A 17,322-nucleotide genomic window follows, 5' to 3' on the forward strand; every position below is an offset into this window, starting at 1 on the left:
GGAATAATTCCACTGGTAGGGTCATACAAATAAGGAATAAATCCACTGTCAGGGTCATATATACAGGGATTAAGTCCACTGTCAGGGTCATACATACAAGGAATAAGTCCACTGTCAGGGTCATACATACAAGGAATAAGTCCACTGTCAGGGTCATACATTCAGGGAATAAGTCCACTGTCAGGGTCATACATACAAGGAATAAGTCATCTATAAGGGTCATGCATACAAGGAATAAGTCTGTTGTCAAGGTTATACATAGAAGGAATTAGTCTGCTGTTAGGGTTATACATACATGAATAAACACACGGTCAGGGTCATGAAATCAAGGAATAAGTTTACTGTAAAAGTTGTGCAAACAAGGAATAAGTCCGCTATCATGGTAATACATCCATTTTCCAGGACCAGCATACAATGCATTTGTCCGTTGCAGGGCCATACTTACACGGAATAAGTCTACTGGCAGGGTCATACAAACAAGGAATAAGTCTGCTGTAAATGTCATCCATACATCAGTGAATAAGTCCGAAGTTAGAGCCATGCATTCAATGAATAAGTCTGCTGTCATTTGTGCAAACATCTCTAGTTAAGGAATAATCCCGCTTTCAATACAATGGATAGTTTAGTATTTTAGTGTTCGTTTTCTTGCTACAAGAGTATCAAGAAAAGCTTCGGAAATCCAGACGGCTCATGCTGATAAGACTGATACTGATAATGTCTAGCTCAATCTACTCTATCTGAATCACGCACGTGTGGTGTGTCGATCGTGCTTTTATATTCTTCATAAGTTCATTTAGAACGGGATGGCTATTCATTGGTATGTGTTTTCTTGTTTTTAAATATTTTGTTGTGTTTAAAAACAATGAAATGGTTTTATTCTTACTGGTCGAAACACAAGTTATGCTTCTATTTTGTGAAATTTTCATTTTGCCGATCCGCAAAGATAGAAGAACTCTGAATATATTTGTTTAAAATTCTGTTTAATAAGAATCTGTTGGCTCACTATTTATTTGAATAAATTAAAATAATAATAATAATAATAATAATAATATAATAATAATAATAATAATAATAATAATTATAATATAATAATAATTAAAAATAAAAATAAAAATAATAACAATTAAAATAATAATAATAATTTGAACCTTTAGACCATAACTGTTTGATAGTTGGATATTCGAGAATAACCAACTGGAAAGTTCAAATATCCAATTGACGAATGCAGAAAACTTACTCGAGTAAAACTGTGTTTGTCACGAAGATACATCTGTGTACATGTATAAAAATACGTTTGGTGTTTGAATTCTTCACATGTGTACCTTTAAACCATAAAACATACAAAATCTGTATCCCAACCTACCGACTGGTTGGTTGTGGGATCTTCGCAAATAACCATCAGGAAATGGTCGAGTAGCTAAATATCAACATCAATGTGTAGTTGATTATTCGAATCCCAAACTGACAACTAGCAGGTAGTTGAATATTCGAATTAATAGGTAATTCATATGGTACCGATTTCAATGCTGTATTGAAACTTAACAATGGAATTTGGACAGTTTTGAAAGAGAATGTAAATAGTGGGTGGTTTCATTGACCCTTACGTTTGGGCCACTTCCTTTTTTTGATGGTAAAGCTTTGAAATAAAGATAATCAATACAGGTTTTAGGACAAATTTCAATAATGTCCTTAGATGACTTTGATCATTAACTCTTGACATTTTCTCATTTTTTTTAAATTAACAGCAATGCCACTTCAAGGGGTGTCAACTGGTTAAAACATCATTACAGCAGGCACGGCTAGTCTCACAAAATGTTTATAAAAAAATAAACAAACTACATGAACTTTCGCCGAGGTCATCGATTTTCCTTGAAAGTGTAAACTTGAAAGGCCGTTAAATTTATTTTTTATCAATGTCGTGCAGGCAGGAACACAAACCACCATGAATATTATCATAAATCAAGATTATAGATAGCATGCTTTAGTAATTTACGTTTTCCGCGATGAACATTTTTTTGTGTGTTTCCTTTCACGGTTTATTTAAAACAAGTCTGAATGCTCGGCAATTAATTTCTGATCGTATATGATTTAATTTAAAATGACACTTTTTGTTTTGCCCGAAAAGGTACCTTGATTTCCGTTCAAAATCCGGATTTAATTATTTAAATTTGAAATACAAAATATCTGAAAGCATAAAGTTTCAAAGAACGTGGGGAGAAGTTTAGGCTACTGGGCCTACTGCTGGCACGTTTTGGAGCAAATTCCACGCACGTGCTACTTTACCTCCGGAGAGGCTCACCATATCGTTTTTCGTCAAGCAAATGTTTCGAGGGGGGGGGGGGTTAAAAAAGCACGTGAAATGCAAGTCACAAAAGGAAGGGAATGTTTGTTGATTTAAATGCAAGATGGCATTGTATTTCACTCGTGGTCATAAAATATGTTTTTTTATTCTAAAGGCTGTGCTACACCGTACATTGAAATCAACAAATATTTTTATACCATAGTGTTATTACCTTGATATAGTTTCAGCATGCCGAGCTGATCTTATCATCAACTAAGCACGTGAACGCAAAAGCACTAAACCGGAACTGGAAGTGATGGGCATCATCAAATACCGGATGCATCGGTCGATTGCTATGCTTTTGGTCGTGTGCCTCGTGCTTGTCCTATCTGTGCTGGTAAAGTTTAGCTCTGTGGATGTCATTAAGCGGAAAGAGCCTGAAGTTACTCAGACATTGCGGAAAATGACCACGCCATTACCCAAATTCAGTGAGTGGGGCATAAATTGAGTTAAATATATTCTTTTTTATCCTATTGCGAATGTAAATATCATTTTATATGATGTATTATTCTTCTTTGCAAAAACTGAGATCCGTTTTATCAAATCGCTTGTATTTCCTTGACATGTTACATAAATGACTATATAATCCGACATCAGTTTTTCGCGAATACTTTTTTACAGTAGGTGACAAATTAGGGGAAATGATGTTTGTTTTAAAATTCAGGAAACGTTTCTGCAATCAAAAGTCAGGTAGCTGAGGTAAGCCTTTTCATAAATTTATTTGTAGAGCCAATGACAGTTCTGTATGATAATACCAAGCAGTTACATATCTTGTGTGTATTTATGTATTTGTATAAGTTCGTTCGTTGATCTTCGTTTGAATGAACTTTCATCTCGTCTAACCCAACATTTACTACAATAACAACAACAACAACAACATTATCAGCAGCATCATCAGCAGCAGCAGCAGCAATGAGCATCATTATCACTCAATTTGAACAAACCACCAGTACGCACATGTAGGATGGCTGACGTTGTGCCGCCTTCGCCACCCCGAAATTTCGAACACGAATGGCAGAAATCATACAAAACTAAAAGAGTGAATGTTATTGTCGAAACGAGTATATAAGAACAAACTTGTATCAATTCAGTAAAAGGTATAGATATACAAGGGTTTTCATCATAACATGATTTTTAAGGAATTTAAGGTTCCCAAAGTTGTGTATTAAATTTCTAGGGACTGTACAGTGCAGCCAGGCGGAACGAACAAAGACTGTCCAGAGTGAGGGACGTTTGCACTAGGCGACCGGAATTATCGAACGCCACATCAAATGCGGAATTCTGGGTGTCCCGAGTATATCTCTAGCCTTTTGTGTCGTCCCAAAGGTCGGCTGTACCTCATGGAAGCGCACGATCAGGTTTGTGAAAACAACTCGAGTTTAAAAACATATAAGCTACAGTAAGAAGAGAGCTATACGTTGCTATGAACCTCCCGCAAGTCCGTTTCTTGGGTTGACAGTAGTATTGGTGACATTTTTTGAAAGGCTAAGAGAACGTTCTCAAGGTTGGACATGAAAGTAGGGGTAAACAGGGGTTCCGCGGTCATATCTTTTTTTAGAAACCATAGAAGCCGATAGAAGCACAAAATGGCCACGACGAGCGTCCAGGGGTTCCGCGGCCATATTGGAAAATGGCGGATTTCTTTAGGCGGCGGATGTAAATTAATTTTAAAATAGTCGATATTGGCGGGTAGGGCTAGATGCTGTAGGTTCGATGTCAATTAGCTATTTTTGTGGATAGTCTGCGGCGGATTTCTTGTCATTATTATCGAGCAGAAACTTTAGCAGACGTTCAGGAAAAGATCGCCTGCTAAAGTGTCTATATCGCTAAAATGACCGCGCCTTATAAATTAAATACCGTCTGCTAATAATAAATAAATAATAATGCAGCATCATAAGAACACTGTTCTCCCGCCAGTATATAGCGGGATAACAGTTCGCTGTAATATTGGTTAGCAGACGACAACGTTTGAATATCCGATACCAGCCCGCTAATTTTATATCGGGTGTTATTTGAATTTCACTAATCAACCAGACGATAAAATTTATCTTTGCCATAGCTAGCAGACGAGAATGGTTCTACTGCGCTTGTTTGGCCGTAGGGGATAGGGAGCAGTCGATTTTGCTTGAAAAGTCTCTCATAGGCTTGAATGATAAGAGAACAAAAGAGAACATGAATGTTTAAGATTTTATTACCACACAATTAACATGTTGAAAAACATTACAGACATGTATACATATAATATTGTATATACAAACATATATATTACAACGGTTGTCAAAACATTTAACATCATTTTTTCAGAATTTGTTAACAAATTAGAAATAATCACTTTTTATCAATTGATTTATTTTACATTATTAAAATGGTCTCCGCTGTGAACTAGAAGCCGTATGGCACCGAAACATAGTTGCTTGTGAGAACGCGTTTGTCAAACATAATCCTGTAGTCTTTCTTTTCTGTTTTCGTTATAATATGGCATGTGTCTGGGTTTCTCATAATTTTATAGTTATCAGTCACTTTTACACTTTCTCTCGAGGATGTACCGGCTACTAAACCATGCAATGTATCGTAATTTATATCCAGCGCATTCTTAAAATTGAGTGTGATGCCACGGACTTTGCAAATAGATGTTTGACCTTTGTTGTTGGGTTTCTCGAGCGTATAGGCATTATTTTCGGACCATCCGCCAGAAAGTGAGTTATGTTATAGCCTACCTCAGTTACTCCAAAATGTGCTCAAAATGAGCTGGTGCTTATCAGCATAGCTAATCATAGTTAACAGTTCTGTGGTCATAAATCGTCCTCCCCTGCTGGGCTGACAATTAATGGCCATTTATTCAGGATTTTAGAAAGTGAACAGTCAAATTAAGTATGTAAATGTGATTTTATTTTCATTTTGGAAATAGGATTTAAATGTATGTAATCATTGTTTTATATAAATATATATTACAATACATGTTATATCATAATGCAACACATGTAATATCATCTAGTACTTTTAAGACCACTTTTAACGTTTAAATAAAATTGTAAATGTGTGCCCTTACAGAATTTAATTTAAGGAATCATCATTATCATCATCATCATCATCATCATCATCATCATCATCATCATCATCATCATCATCATCAAAATGTGGGCTATATTTATATAATGTTTATTGTTCTTTCAGATCTAAAAACAACATATGTCAAGATGATATTCAATAGCCCTATTATAAAAGATCTCTTAAATTGAATTGTCATTGATGAAAATGGGACGGATTTTTTTGTGATTTTTTTTAAAGTATGGTGCACAGGAAGTATTGTGCAACGTTTCTTAAATATACATACCCGATTTGAGTGGTGTTGAAGGGTCAATACTGCTGTTGCAAAAAGTTAAATCAACAAAAGGAGTCACATTAAAACGAATGTCTGCAAAACTTGCAAATGAGTCTTAAACAGAACGGGGAAAAAAGAGAAGAATCTCGAAAGAAGACAGTAAAACAACAACTCTAACGCTTGATTTCCCGAGTTCAGAAATGAATGCTTGCCAAACCATAGTCCGAACCGGACTGCACAAAACTGTATTTTTTTTAATCTAAAAAGTTGACACCTAGGTTGTCGATACTGTCATTGAATGCAAAATCGTTTGAAGATAACAGAAACCCACAGCTTTGGATGCCACCAATAAGTGCCATTGAAAACATGTCTAAGAATGTCCAATGTCTTAGTTTACTATTTGACTGCTGATGGCCATTTAAACAAATGCCAAATGTTCTACTTTCTGGCAGTCTGGTTCAAACCGATACAGGAGTCACAGAATTTGATCTTGGTCCAGACACGAACGTGAACAGTATCGGAGAATGCGTGGTGACAGACCCTGAAGAGCTAGCCTAGGCCTTTAGACTGAAAAAGGTGACAAAAGGAGACAGGATGAAACACGACAGAGAGGAAGTAGGCGAAAACTCAGACCACAGGCTTCTTCAACGCCTAGGTATTCAGTTTTAAAATCATAATAATGATGCCTTTATTATAACACGTACAATTATGCAAAGAAAATTAGGCAGTTTGCCTTTCGAACTTTCTCAAGATTTCTTTGCTGAATTCATTTCATTTACATAGTAAATTGGCATTCGCATAAACTTTTTATTGAGACTTTGAGAATCATGAGCAGCAGACAACGAATTGCCGATTAAAATAACATTTGCGCTCACCAAATCTACCAAGATACTTGGATATAGGTTTAGAAATATAAATGTGAACAATCATTTTATTGAGTTCCGTGCAATTCTTACTAAACATTATATGCATATAATATTACTATTATTTTCGGTTGTTTTAAATATCGTCACCCAGGTAGCTGCAGTGGTTTGCCTCGGCATAGCTACGGGCCCATGGGGCCTGTACATAAGAAGTTCAATATGTTTTAACCATGAAATGCTAATCATTTTTATACTTAAAACACTTTTTTATATTTGCAGAAACAATGACATCTTGAAGAGGGAAAACGGACGGACATCCAGCTGGCAATATTGTAATACGAGACTTAACATGTTAACATGACATTGAATTTTATACACTAGTTTGTAGCATTTAAAAGTAACAGAATGTATTAACAGTAGTTTAACTACAATATATCATCTACATATTATAATGATGTAAATATATATTCGTTTCAACAAACATAAGGTAAAGGTACTTGTTCAGGCTTGAATAAGATGTATCTAATTAAAAATCTATCCCATGTTAAAGTGAATTTGGAAAAATATTGGCTTCGGGATTTAAACAGCATATATTTCAGCTTAGTGAGTTAAAATATGTACACTAAAACAATTTAACGAACTGTTTTGCAATACGATTAACAAATTTAATAAAAATGTGTCTGCTGGACTGATTAAGGTCTATTCTTACAAGTTAATCAAATAACTTTAAACTAATACAGAAAAATAAAATTGTTGAGTGAGTCTCTTAATTGTATCATGAAAGAGTGTATGCATGTTGATGTTCTTTTTTCTTTCAATATTACCATGTATGTTCAATTAAATGTTTCTATAACCAAGAAACTAATTCATGGGATGTTGATCAGTTTATTGCTGTAAATTGTGTTCATACATTTAACATTTACACTAATTAAAAATACATCAAATAGCGATGTGATTTTTGTAACCCAAGTTTGCCTTTCTAATTTAACTCTAAAACTCTGAAATGTAAGTGGACATGCATTCATGTATCAGCATTCCTTTTCTCAGAGAGGCCAATTTAACCCATAGATTTATGGCCTCCAAGGGTGAACATTTCATCACACTGACCTGATCAATATATCTTAAACCGTTAGCCCACCAGGCTCAGATCTGTGGGGAAATTCTGATAATTGGAGTAACTGGGTAGGACTGTTATTCCCAGGCACTTCATCAGTTAAATCGCCAAGAAAATCAACCAGTTGCGGTTCCCATTCGGGTTTGACGGTAAAAACGATGGAATCAGTGTCGCAGTAAATAGTTCTTTCAGCAAGACGATGTAAGTAACTGTACAGTTTGAGTTTACCTTACGCCGTTGTATAAGCCGCTATAACCACATCCGTCCGTGACGAGGGCTCAATGAAATCGTTGCTGTATGCCCAGTCGATTTGGTCAGCCTCATTATTCAAGAAACGCACATTTTTTTAATTTCTTGCTGATCAGAGTTCATTATATCCAGGAATTCAGCATGCTCGCTCATGTACGTAGAACGAGTCAAATTAGAACGCTGACCGAACTTTCCCCAAAAAGAGTTCAACATTAACATGGCCAATGACATTAACCCTGGATTTGACTTAATGTTATCGAATTCCAGCCAAATGCCTTCTTTGTCAAGTACTGCTGGATATACATTTGTTTTGTTCCCTCATCAGTGCACCATTCTGGCCAACCACTGGCTTCTTGTTTGACTTTCAGAAATGTGTTTATGTACTCCGTAAATAGTCTACCAGATTTTGTTTCTGGGTCATATGGGATATATCGTCAAAATGCCAGATTTCGTAGATCGTTACTAACTGATATCCATGATCAAGAGCAGTTTTTAGTTCACCTTTGGCCCAGGTACCCACAAAAGCTCTTTCATCACGAGTATGATTGCAGGAACCCTGGTGAAAATATCTGCGCATGTCCACAGAGATTAAACATCAATTTTCCGTACACTTCATAGGCAACACAGGCATGTTCGGGCCTTTAGGTGGGAGTACCTTACATTTGACGAGACCTTCATATTGGCCTATCTCTTTGAGGTTTTCTGTGATAATTTTGGGATGTCCCATGGGAATGTTTGCAGTCTTGTTAATGAATGGGTAGAGGGATGTCACATCATAATATTGATTTTCATATCGTTGGTGGCCTTTTCGTACAGTCTGAAAGCTTCTGTTTGGTCTGTGACTGGATTAAAGGTGACCCTTGAATAACACCTTGGGCAACCATTCCAAAAACACCATGGAACTCCAAAAACAATCTTTTCTCTTTGTGCAGTTCCGTAGTATACATCCACTTTGTAAGGTCCAAATACGACAGCCATTTATACGCCATCAGAGACTGTTTTTGCTTCAGCTCTATATCCATGAGGAGGACTAATTCCGATTGTATCTGAATCTATGAAGAGTGTCCTGTATACCAAGTTGCATGCAGAAGCGATGGTAATACATTTCTCAAAAGGGTGAATTCATTTTTTTTTTGTCTTTTCCGCTGGTAAGGTTCATGAACAATGATCTAAACTTCAAACAGCACTTCCTCAAAATATCAACATCAGATCGACAATACCGTACAAGTTCCGTTTGAAAATCTAACCGATCAATGCAGTGTTGATTATACCATTTATGATTTTGGCTCTGTTTTCAGGCTTAATGTCCCCTGGATTGTAGTAATCAATATCAGGGAGATGATCCAAGATTGCTTGTTGATTTTCACGCCTATTATATAAATGTAGAAAGTAACCCTTGGCTAACTCTGTCTCACCAAAAGCTTTAGGCATATCAGCAAGGGCCATTGGAATAAAATTCAGAGAGTCTATCATGCGATTTTTATTTGCCGGCATAACAATGGACATGTAATTTGAATCCGTTGTGATGACTTCAGGCAGGACTGCATTGGTGTGTAAGTATCGGAGAATGGGATAGCTGTTATAGCCCTTGAAATTATGACAAATAAACGTGACTCTCATTCTCTTCAGAAAATAGCCATTTACAGAACAAATATGTGGTGTTCGGTCCAGCAAAGAATCGTTCGTTTGTTCCACATTTGAAGCATTTGGAAGACGGGGTTATGTTGATAGCTATGCATTCTCCGCATACGTTATGAACTACGCACAAGTTTGGTCTATTTCATAGCAACCACACCAAGATTTCCTGCAATTCGCACAGACAGCCTCGGCTCCTGGTTGATAACCATCTTCACATTCAAGGCGTTGATCTTGGGTGCATTCAAAACCAAGAATATGTACTTTGTTTCCAATGTTTTTTCTATGGTGGACTTGCTGCTTTTCATTAACATCTTGGACAGGTTGCATGAAACACTGATGACCCTCTTCTACATAGTCTTTACATGTTTTGCATAAGGTTTCTCCGCACACGAGGGCGTTTATGCTTTGAGAGATTGATGAGTTGACTGCACTGCTTACATCTGAAGAATGTATCACAGGTGGATATGCCATCTTCTGTTTTCTTCATATGTTGCATGAAACAGTCCTGATTAAGAAATTTAAATTACATGTATTACAATATTCCATTCTTCTGCAGTTTGAATGCAACGACGACATAAATTATACGGGTTGTTACATGAATGGCGTTCTTTGTGCTGATAACCCTTCTTGCACTGATCACAGAAATAATTTCGGTTAAGAAATGCTGTCATCTTGGTTATTACATCATAATGACTACCGTGACTATAGAGATAGATAGGAAGACCTATCCAATAGGATAATCCAGTTCTGGGTTGTCTATGGAAATTCCCACCAAGTCATTGGAATGTATGTTTTCAGCAATTTTACTGATGATCGATTGAAATAGAGTCTTCAAATATTTTAAGATGTTTTGTAAGTCCGTAATTTCCAATTCTTTCACATTGATTTTATAATTACTTGCAACAGTTTTGAGTTTTTCTATCCTCCTTTCAGTTACTTTTTCCATGACATACTTGGCATGATTATGACCTTGCTTCTGTCGTTTCCTGCTGTTTTCTGACATGTCATAGCTTGCAGGTCGTTTTTGTCCCGCCCCTGTCTGTTTGTGATGTTCCTGAATATGAGCTTCGAGGGCACCTCGGGTAAGAAATACCTTTAGACACTCTGGGCAATGATGACTATTTTCGCTATCATGCTTTTCCATATGCCTTTCAAGGTTATCACGTCTGGTAAACGACTCTTTACAAGTCATACAAACAAATCGAGGCCAGTGGTTTTCAGTTCTCCGATGCTGCTTCAATTGACTCAGCTTAGAGAAAGTAGCCCCACACTGTTCGCAGGAATACATCATGTTGACTGTTTGACCTCTGGAAATAAAATAAATAAATTTGGCATTAATACTGTATTTATTCTAATTAAAATGCATAATTTAAGAATTCAATAACTCACCAGTGAGATTACAATTGAGCCAGGCGAGACTACACACACAAAGTAATAATGTGACAAAGTATAGATTACCCTTTTTTAAATATTTCTATTGAAATAAATAAAAGACAAAACACCTTTTCGCCTCATTTGTAAGTCGACAGCCAGAGGAACAACATGTAAACTAGACAGTGTCCAGCATGCTATCGGGAGTTAAGTAGTAAGGATGCTATGTTGAGACACTTTAAACAGAAACATAATGTATTTTTAAATCCACAATCGATGACGGGACCGCAACCACCACCACAACAACAACAACAACAACGATGATGGGAACACAACCAACACCACCACCGATGATGGGAACGCCACCACCCCTTTCAGCACCCATTCACTATGATCATATCGGGCCCCACAGCGTGTGGTAAAACATCAATGGTCAAAGATATATTGCAACATCACTCAGGAAGGATTACGCTCGATATTCAAAGAATCGTATGGCTTTACAAGAGATCGCAGCCGCTATACAGAGTCATTCAGATTTCAGTCGTGCCAAACGTTGAGTTTATACAAGGCATTCCGTCCGATTTGGAAGATGGCGATTTCTTTGATCCAAGAATCAATAATATACTGATTTAGACGATATGTTCTTTGAAGCAGGCAAAGATAAAAGGATCACGGACTTATTTACAGAGGGCTCCCATCACAGGTCTCTCTCTGTGATTTCTATCAATCAGAATTTGTTCGGAAACAAAGACCCTACTCAACGCCGCAATTGCCATTATTTGGTACTGTTTAACAACCCAGTAGACAAACAGACAATAATGATACTCGCTAGACAAATGTACCCCGGACATTGTGACATATTGCTGAAACAATTCGCTAAAGCGACTAAACATCCATACGGATATTTAGTGGTAGATTTAAAGCCCTTTACACCTAAAAGGAACTATTGAATGCAGTATGGCTGACCCAAATAAAGAAAATACAGAGCTAAAAAATCACGTGACAAGGGAAAAAACTATAAAAGTGGTAAATGTGACCGAAATTCATCATTCATCAAAGGACATTCAGACGGAAAGCATCGTAGAAGAGCCCTCGCTAGACGATATGGATAAAGGACAAGCTTGTGACGATTGTGGACAATTATTTGATACCACACATGATGTGCAGAGCCATGTTAAAAATAGTTGGTGTCTTGAATATGGCGAATTTAAGAAAAGAAAACATGAAGATATGAGTGACATTGAACAGGATGATTCTGTAGAAGAAAACGAAGCTCATGTACAATTGTGGAAAAAAAAACGAGAACTAATGAAAAATATCAGAATATTTATAACACTATCATAGATCATGGAGAAGAAAGTGACGAGACACAGGAATTGGCAGAAAAGCGCATAAAGCCCTACAACGAAAAGGTTGTTTTCACCAAATGTACAACTTTTAAAGATAACTACATTCTGCCACTCAGAAACAGTAGATTGCATACGCAAATTATGGCTCAGATAGCTAAACTCATTTTCAAAGGACACAGTACCACTTCAGCCGTGACAAATGCATTAAGAAAGCACAAGAACTCTTTTAAAGATTTATTTGATACGGAATTTACCGACAATGAAGATAGTGAAGAGGAGGAATCTGATGGTGACGTCAGTGGAGAGGAAACAGAAAATGTATACATTGATACTAATTGCTTGAAGTTGTTTATTTATGTTGTGAACTCTGAACAGTGGACATGGCTTCTTGGAAAGATTATTTAAAAACAATTTATTATGACCCCAAACACGCTGCAGGGTTTGCAGGACCACAGAAATTGAATAAAGTGGTCAAAAAAGAAGGGACATTCAACAATGTCATTGGCATGCATAGGAAACGACAATTCTTGAATGATCAAGAATCCTACAGTCTACACAAACCAGCTAGAAGACGATTTTAAAAAAATCACCTCATAAGCGCGGGAAAAGACGATTTGTGGATGGCTGACTTAATCGATATGGTCAAGTTTGCGGACTGGAATCAATGTTAAAAGTACATCCTGTTGGTGATTGACACCTTCTTCAAGTACGTGTGGTTACAACCGCTAAAATACAAAACCGGCGAAAAAGTGGCGCAAGCGTTTTAGAAAATATTTACAACCATTAGTCGCTCCCCGGCAAAGTTGATTACTGATAACGGTAAGTTTATATTTATGTTTTGGTTTCAAAAACTAAAAATTTAATTATTGTGTATAATTATTAAGCAAGAAGGTTTAAATTGAATGTATTAGTTGTACGTTAAAATCATTGTTGACAACTGCTACACAAACATTTTATTTTCAGGTTAGGAATTTAAGGCCAGGAAAGTCCAAGAGCTCATGAAAAAAGAAGAAATCCAGGCTTTCCCGACCCAAAACGAAACGTCTAGGCGTCTACATCAGAGAGGGTCATTTTAATCATCAAGACTCGTCTCATGGGCTTATTTTCGTCCAAAGAAACGGCAACATTTCTGCCCGTTCTACAAGATATTGCTGACAATTATAACAATACCTATCATAGAACAATTGGAATGCGACCGTTAAAGACATGAATCAAGAAGAGGTGCGATTGGCTTTATACTTTGCACACAATCCAAAGAACAGAAAACAGTCACAAAACTGAAACCGTTCAAACTAAAAGTGGGTGATTATGTCAGTCATCTTAAAACTGTGTTAACTCGAGCGTATGAAGTATTTAGAGTGCACAAACATTATAACAAGGGTACACTCCCTATTTATCGATTACGCGATTTACAAAATGAAAATATTAAAGGAACGTTCTATCAAAGTGAACTCCAGAGACAAAATATAATCCATACAGTGCATTCAAAATTGAGAAGATATTGAAACCGAAGGGTAAAGGAGCCAATAAACAGTATTTTTGAAATGGAAATATTATCCAAAGAAGCTTAACAGTTGGATAAACGCTGGTGATTTTGACTGATTTCATGAAATATATATATTGTACATTATGTTGTAAATGTGTATGTAACATTATGTAAATAAACTGATCATATTTGTAATGTAACGCTGTATATTGTAAATAAAATGCATGTAGTCTGCTTTAGCCTTTGTTATCTTTCCACAATTTAAACTTTGAACAATACAGCATTTATCAAGCGGTAGATCGCCTAAATATCGTCTGCTTGTTTAAATCTGTACACAGACTGATAACATAGCGATCTGATCTACCTTGGTTTAACCCTTACCCGCTATACCTATGCAGCAGCTAGCAATGTTCACTCTCAGGCCAAACTACAACTGGGAAAATACTATGCTCTGGTAGAAATGCTGATTTATGATTGGCTGTTCATAAAATATTAAACTTACCAAAATTATGGATAGTTTTCTATCGCTGGGAAAATAAATGTAATCTCGGTTTACCATTATCAAATATTGGTCTCGCTAATTGAAACGTTGAAAGGTTTACACTGTCAGCGGTGGAAATGATTGAATATCGGCGGAATGCCGTTTACATACTCCAAGTGTTACGTGCCCGTACATGTTCTGGCTAACCGGTCGGGACCGGATTATCGTTGTCTGGCGATATCCCGCTTAAAACGGCAGACGTTCAGGAAAAGATCGTCTGCTCAAGTTTCTGCTCGATAATAATGACAAGAAATCCGCCGCAGACTATCCACAAAAATAGCTAATTGACATCGAACCAACAGCATCTATCCCTACCCGCCAATATAGACTATTTTAAAATTATTTTAACTCCGCCGCCTAAAGAAATCCGCCATTTTCCAATATGGCCGCGGAACCCCTGGACTCTCGTCGTGGCTATTACGTGCTTCTATTGGCTTCTATGGTTACTAAAAAATGGCCGCGTAACCCCTGTTTTACCCCTACTCACGAACCCATAACCTGTGGGTAATATGCTTGCACTAAACAAAATGGGGGGTTAAGGTACAAAACAATCGGCCAAGAAACGTGTACTGTCGAGTAATAACCATGACGTTTGAAGATATACACGAAAGCACGGTTTAAAACATGCAGAGATATGCCATATTTGCCGAGAAAATACGAAAAAATGAGGATAAATTCAACACATTAATTTATAAACATTGCCTCCCGAGCCACAATCTGTTCAATAACTTTTTTATCTTCAAACTAAAATGTCGATTGAAGAATATGTTTTCCCCACACACTGGACGCATTGATTTTTTCAAAATTATAAAAAAAATCAACTTACCAGGCAAAAAATGGTCCCAGAATCGGTATTTGTCAATCCAAATACGCATTTTGTTTGCCATGAAACATTTTTCTCACTTAATGTTTGCCAGAAACGAAATTACGTCCTCCCCCTTGAAACTACTCACAGGCAGTTAACATAAGTCTGATCATAAACTCTGCTCGACCAATTAATCTTAATTTTAATCTGATGTTGCCACACACCTAATGTAACACCACGAGAATACTGTTAAATGCCAACCCAAATTGTGATCAAGAGCATTAACTCAACAATTGTTTTAGCAATAGTAATAGGCTCTGCATGGCAACACGTATGCGTATAATCATTTTTAACATGTGTACGTTCCTATCATATTTATTGTTTTCAATAGCTTCCGAGTTAACGAGTAAGGCAGAATTGTATATTGCCCACGAAGCCAAAGACGACACAACCAAAGCTACTTTCTTAGACAACAACCCTCTAAAATGTACAATGTATCGGAACTGTTAATAGTATATGCCTCAACACAATGCTTTCTCTGCACAAAATATTCTGTTATCCGATTTTATGATTTCCACTACAGGTTCATCGAGCACGATCCTCGAACTTTCGAATACCCGAGTGACATTAGTCGGTTTATGGTCCATTATGGTGACTTCAAAACCATCCATAAACTGAAACTAACGGAGGGAGGACAAGGCAAATGGATTGACCCCGCCCTCAAGTTCATGTTCTCCCGGGATCCATATACTAGACTTTGGTCGGCTTATCTTGACAAATTCGTATTGCCAGATTTCTGGCACACCGCTCGCAACGCTATTCCAATCGCTCGCCAGAACGTGTCCAAGAGAGCGCTAAAATGTGGGCATGACTTGACTTTTGAGGAATTTGTTAGGTACAATTATAATCATAGGGGTTTTAAAGCGGAACCGAAGTTGAATGAACATTTTCAAACTGTTTTGTATAACTGTAACCCATGTAAACACGACTTTGACGTCATATGCGCTGCAGAGACTTTTGATGAAGATACTAACCTCGTTATGGCGAGCGCGCAAACATTAGGAGTCATTCCCCACAATCCGAAAGAGAGCCGTCTACAGAGGGAAATCACAGATTTAGTAGACTATAACCTTGATATTGTACTGCGAACACATTTGCATGGTAATATTTCTGTTGACTGCGTTGGCCTGGATGCTGTAGGCCGTCGGTTGTGGGAGGTATTTCAGTACAATGGTTACCTTGGTGATTCTGTTCCATTCCCTGAGGCATATTTGAAGAAGGTTACAGACAAGAAATATCATAATGAATACAAGCTTTTCTTAAAAACGGTTATATTTGATACAAGGAAATCAGTCACGATGAAAACATTGGACGATTGGAAGGAACAAAGAACCAAGTCCATGAGGAACGCATTTCGGTCACTGCCCAAGAGGATAATGAAACAGTTTCAGGAAATGTACGATGTAGACTTTGACTTGTTTCGCTATGAAAAGAATCCAGTGTGGCTAGAGCCTGGAGATAAAAACTGACTGACTTTATTTATGTGACATGTTTTGTTTGTGGTATTTGCGAAATGAGCAGTTCATTATCAAATTTGAACACGGTTTGAAAATAATCGAATATGCACATAGTAACAAAATTACCCCAATGAAAGTAATATTCGAAAATAAAACAAAAATTTAAACAAATCAAGTTATTTTGATCACTCTGCTACGATGTAATCGGAGCATCTTGGCCATTTTCCTTCGATAAAAATATCTAAAAAACTTGACCAGGATCCATGAAACTACACTGATAGTAGGTTGAACTTGATCATTAGATGAAGGCCAATAGGTAGAAATACTTGAAACGGCCAACGTTGTGTGTTTTGTATTAAACTTCATCCACACTATAACATCAACTATAGCGCAGTGCCAAGAGTTATTGCACTTTTTTAATGGACGCTCATTAATAAAAAATTAAAAAAACAACGAGTAGAAGCTAATGGAACTAACTTGCAAACTAACTGAAGGGTGGCTTATATGTATGTCATGCTGTCTCTCTAGATCACAGATGTCGAATATAATCATCTCTACAAATTGTTTATAGGTATTTTAAACCTTGCACCCCACAATTGGATAAGTATGTTGTATTGCTACTGAGGTGAAGGGTTAGATTTTATTTTGTTTTTCACAAGCAACCTATTACATTCAATGGGGATAAATCAAAGGACTGCTGTCCATAATGTTGAAACAGGTCTTAAT

The 17,322-nt window shown here is 36.9% G+C and overlaps 1 protein-coding gene across 1 annotated transcript; it reads left to right on the forward strand.

Moving 5' to 3' along the window:
• Nucleotides 1-2,660: 2,660 nt before the first annotated feature.
• On the forward strand, nucleotides 2,661-16,683 carry LOC128239854 (carbohydrate sulfotransferase 11-like). Its single transcript, XM_052956301.1, has 4 exons — nucleotides 2,661-2,769; nucleotides 3,006-3,040; nucleotides 3,519-3,699; nucleotides 15,663-16,683. The coding sequence occupies exon 4, from the start codon at nucleotides 15,718-15,720 to the stop codon at nucleotides 16,606-16,608; it is 891 nt and encodes a 296-aa protein (XP_052812261.1). The 5' UTR covers nucleotides 2,661-2,769; nucleotides 3,006-3,040; nucleotides 3,519-3,699; nucleotides 15,663-15,717; the 3' UTR covers nucleotides 16,609-16,683.
• Nucleotides 16,684-17,322: the final 639 nt, after the last annotated feature.

Source organism: Mya arenaria, chromosome 7 (assembly GCF_026914265.1).
Source record: "Mya arenaria isolate MELC-2E11 chromosome 7, ASM2691426v1".
Taxonomy (NCBI): domain Eukaryota; kingdom Metazoa; phylum Mollusca; class Bivalvia; order Myida; family Myidae; genus Mya; species Mya arenaria.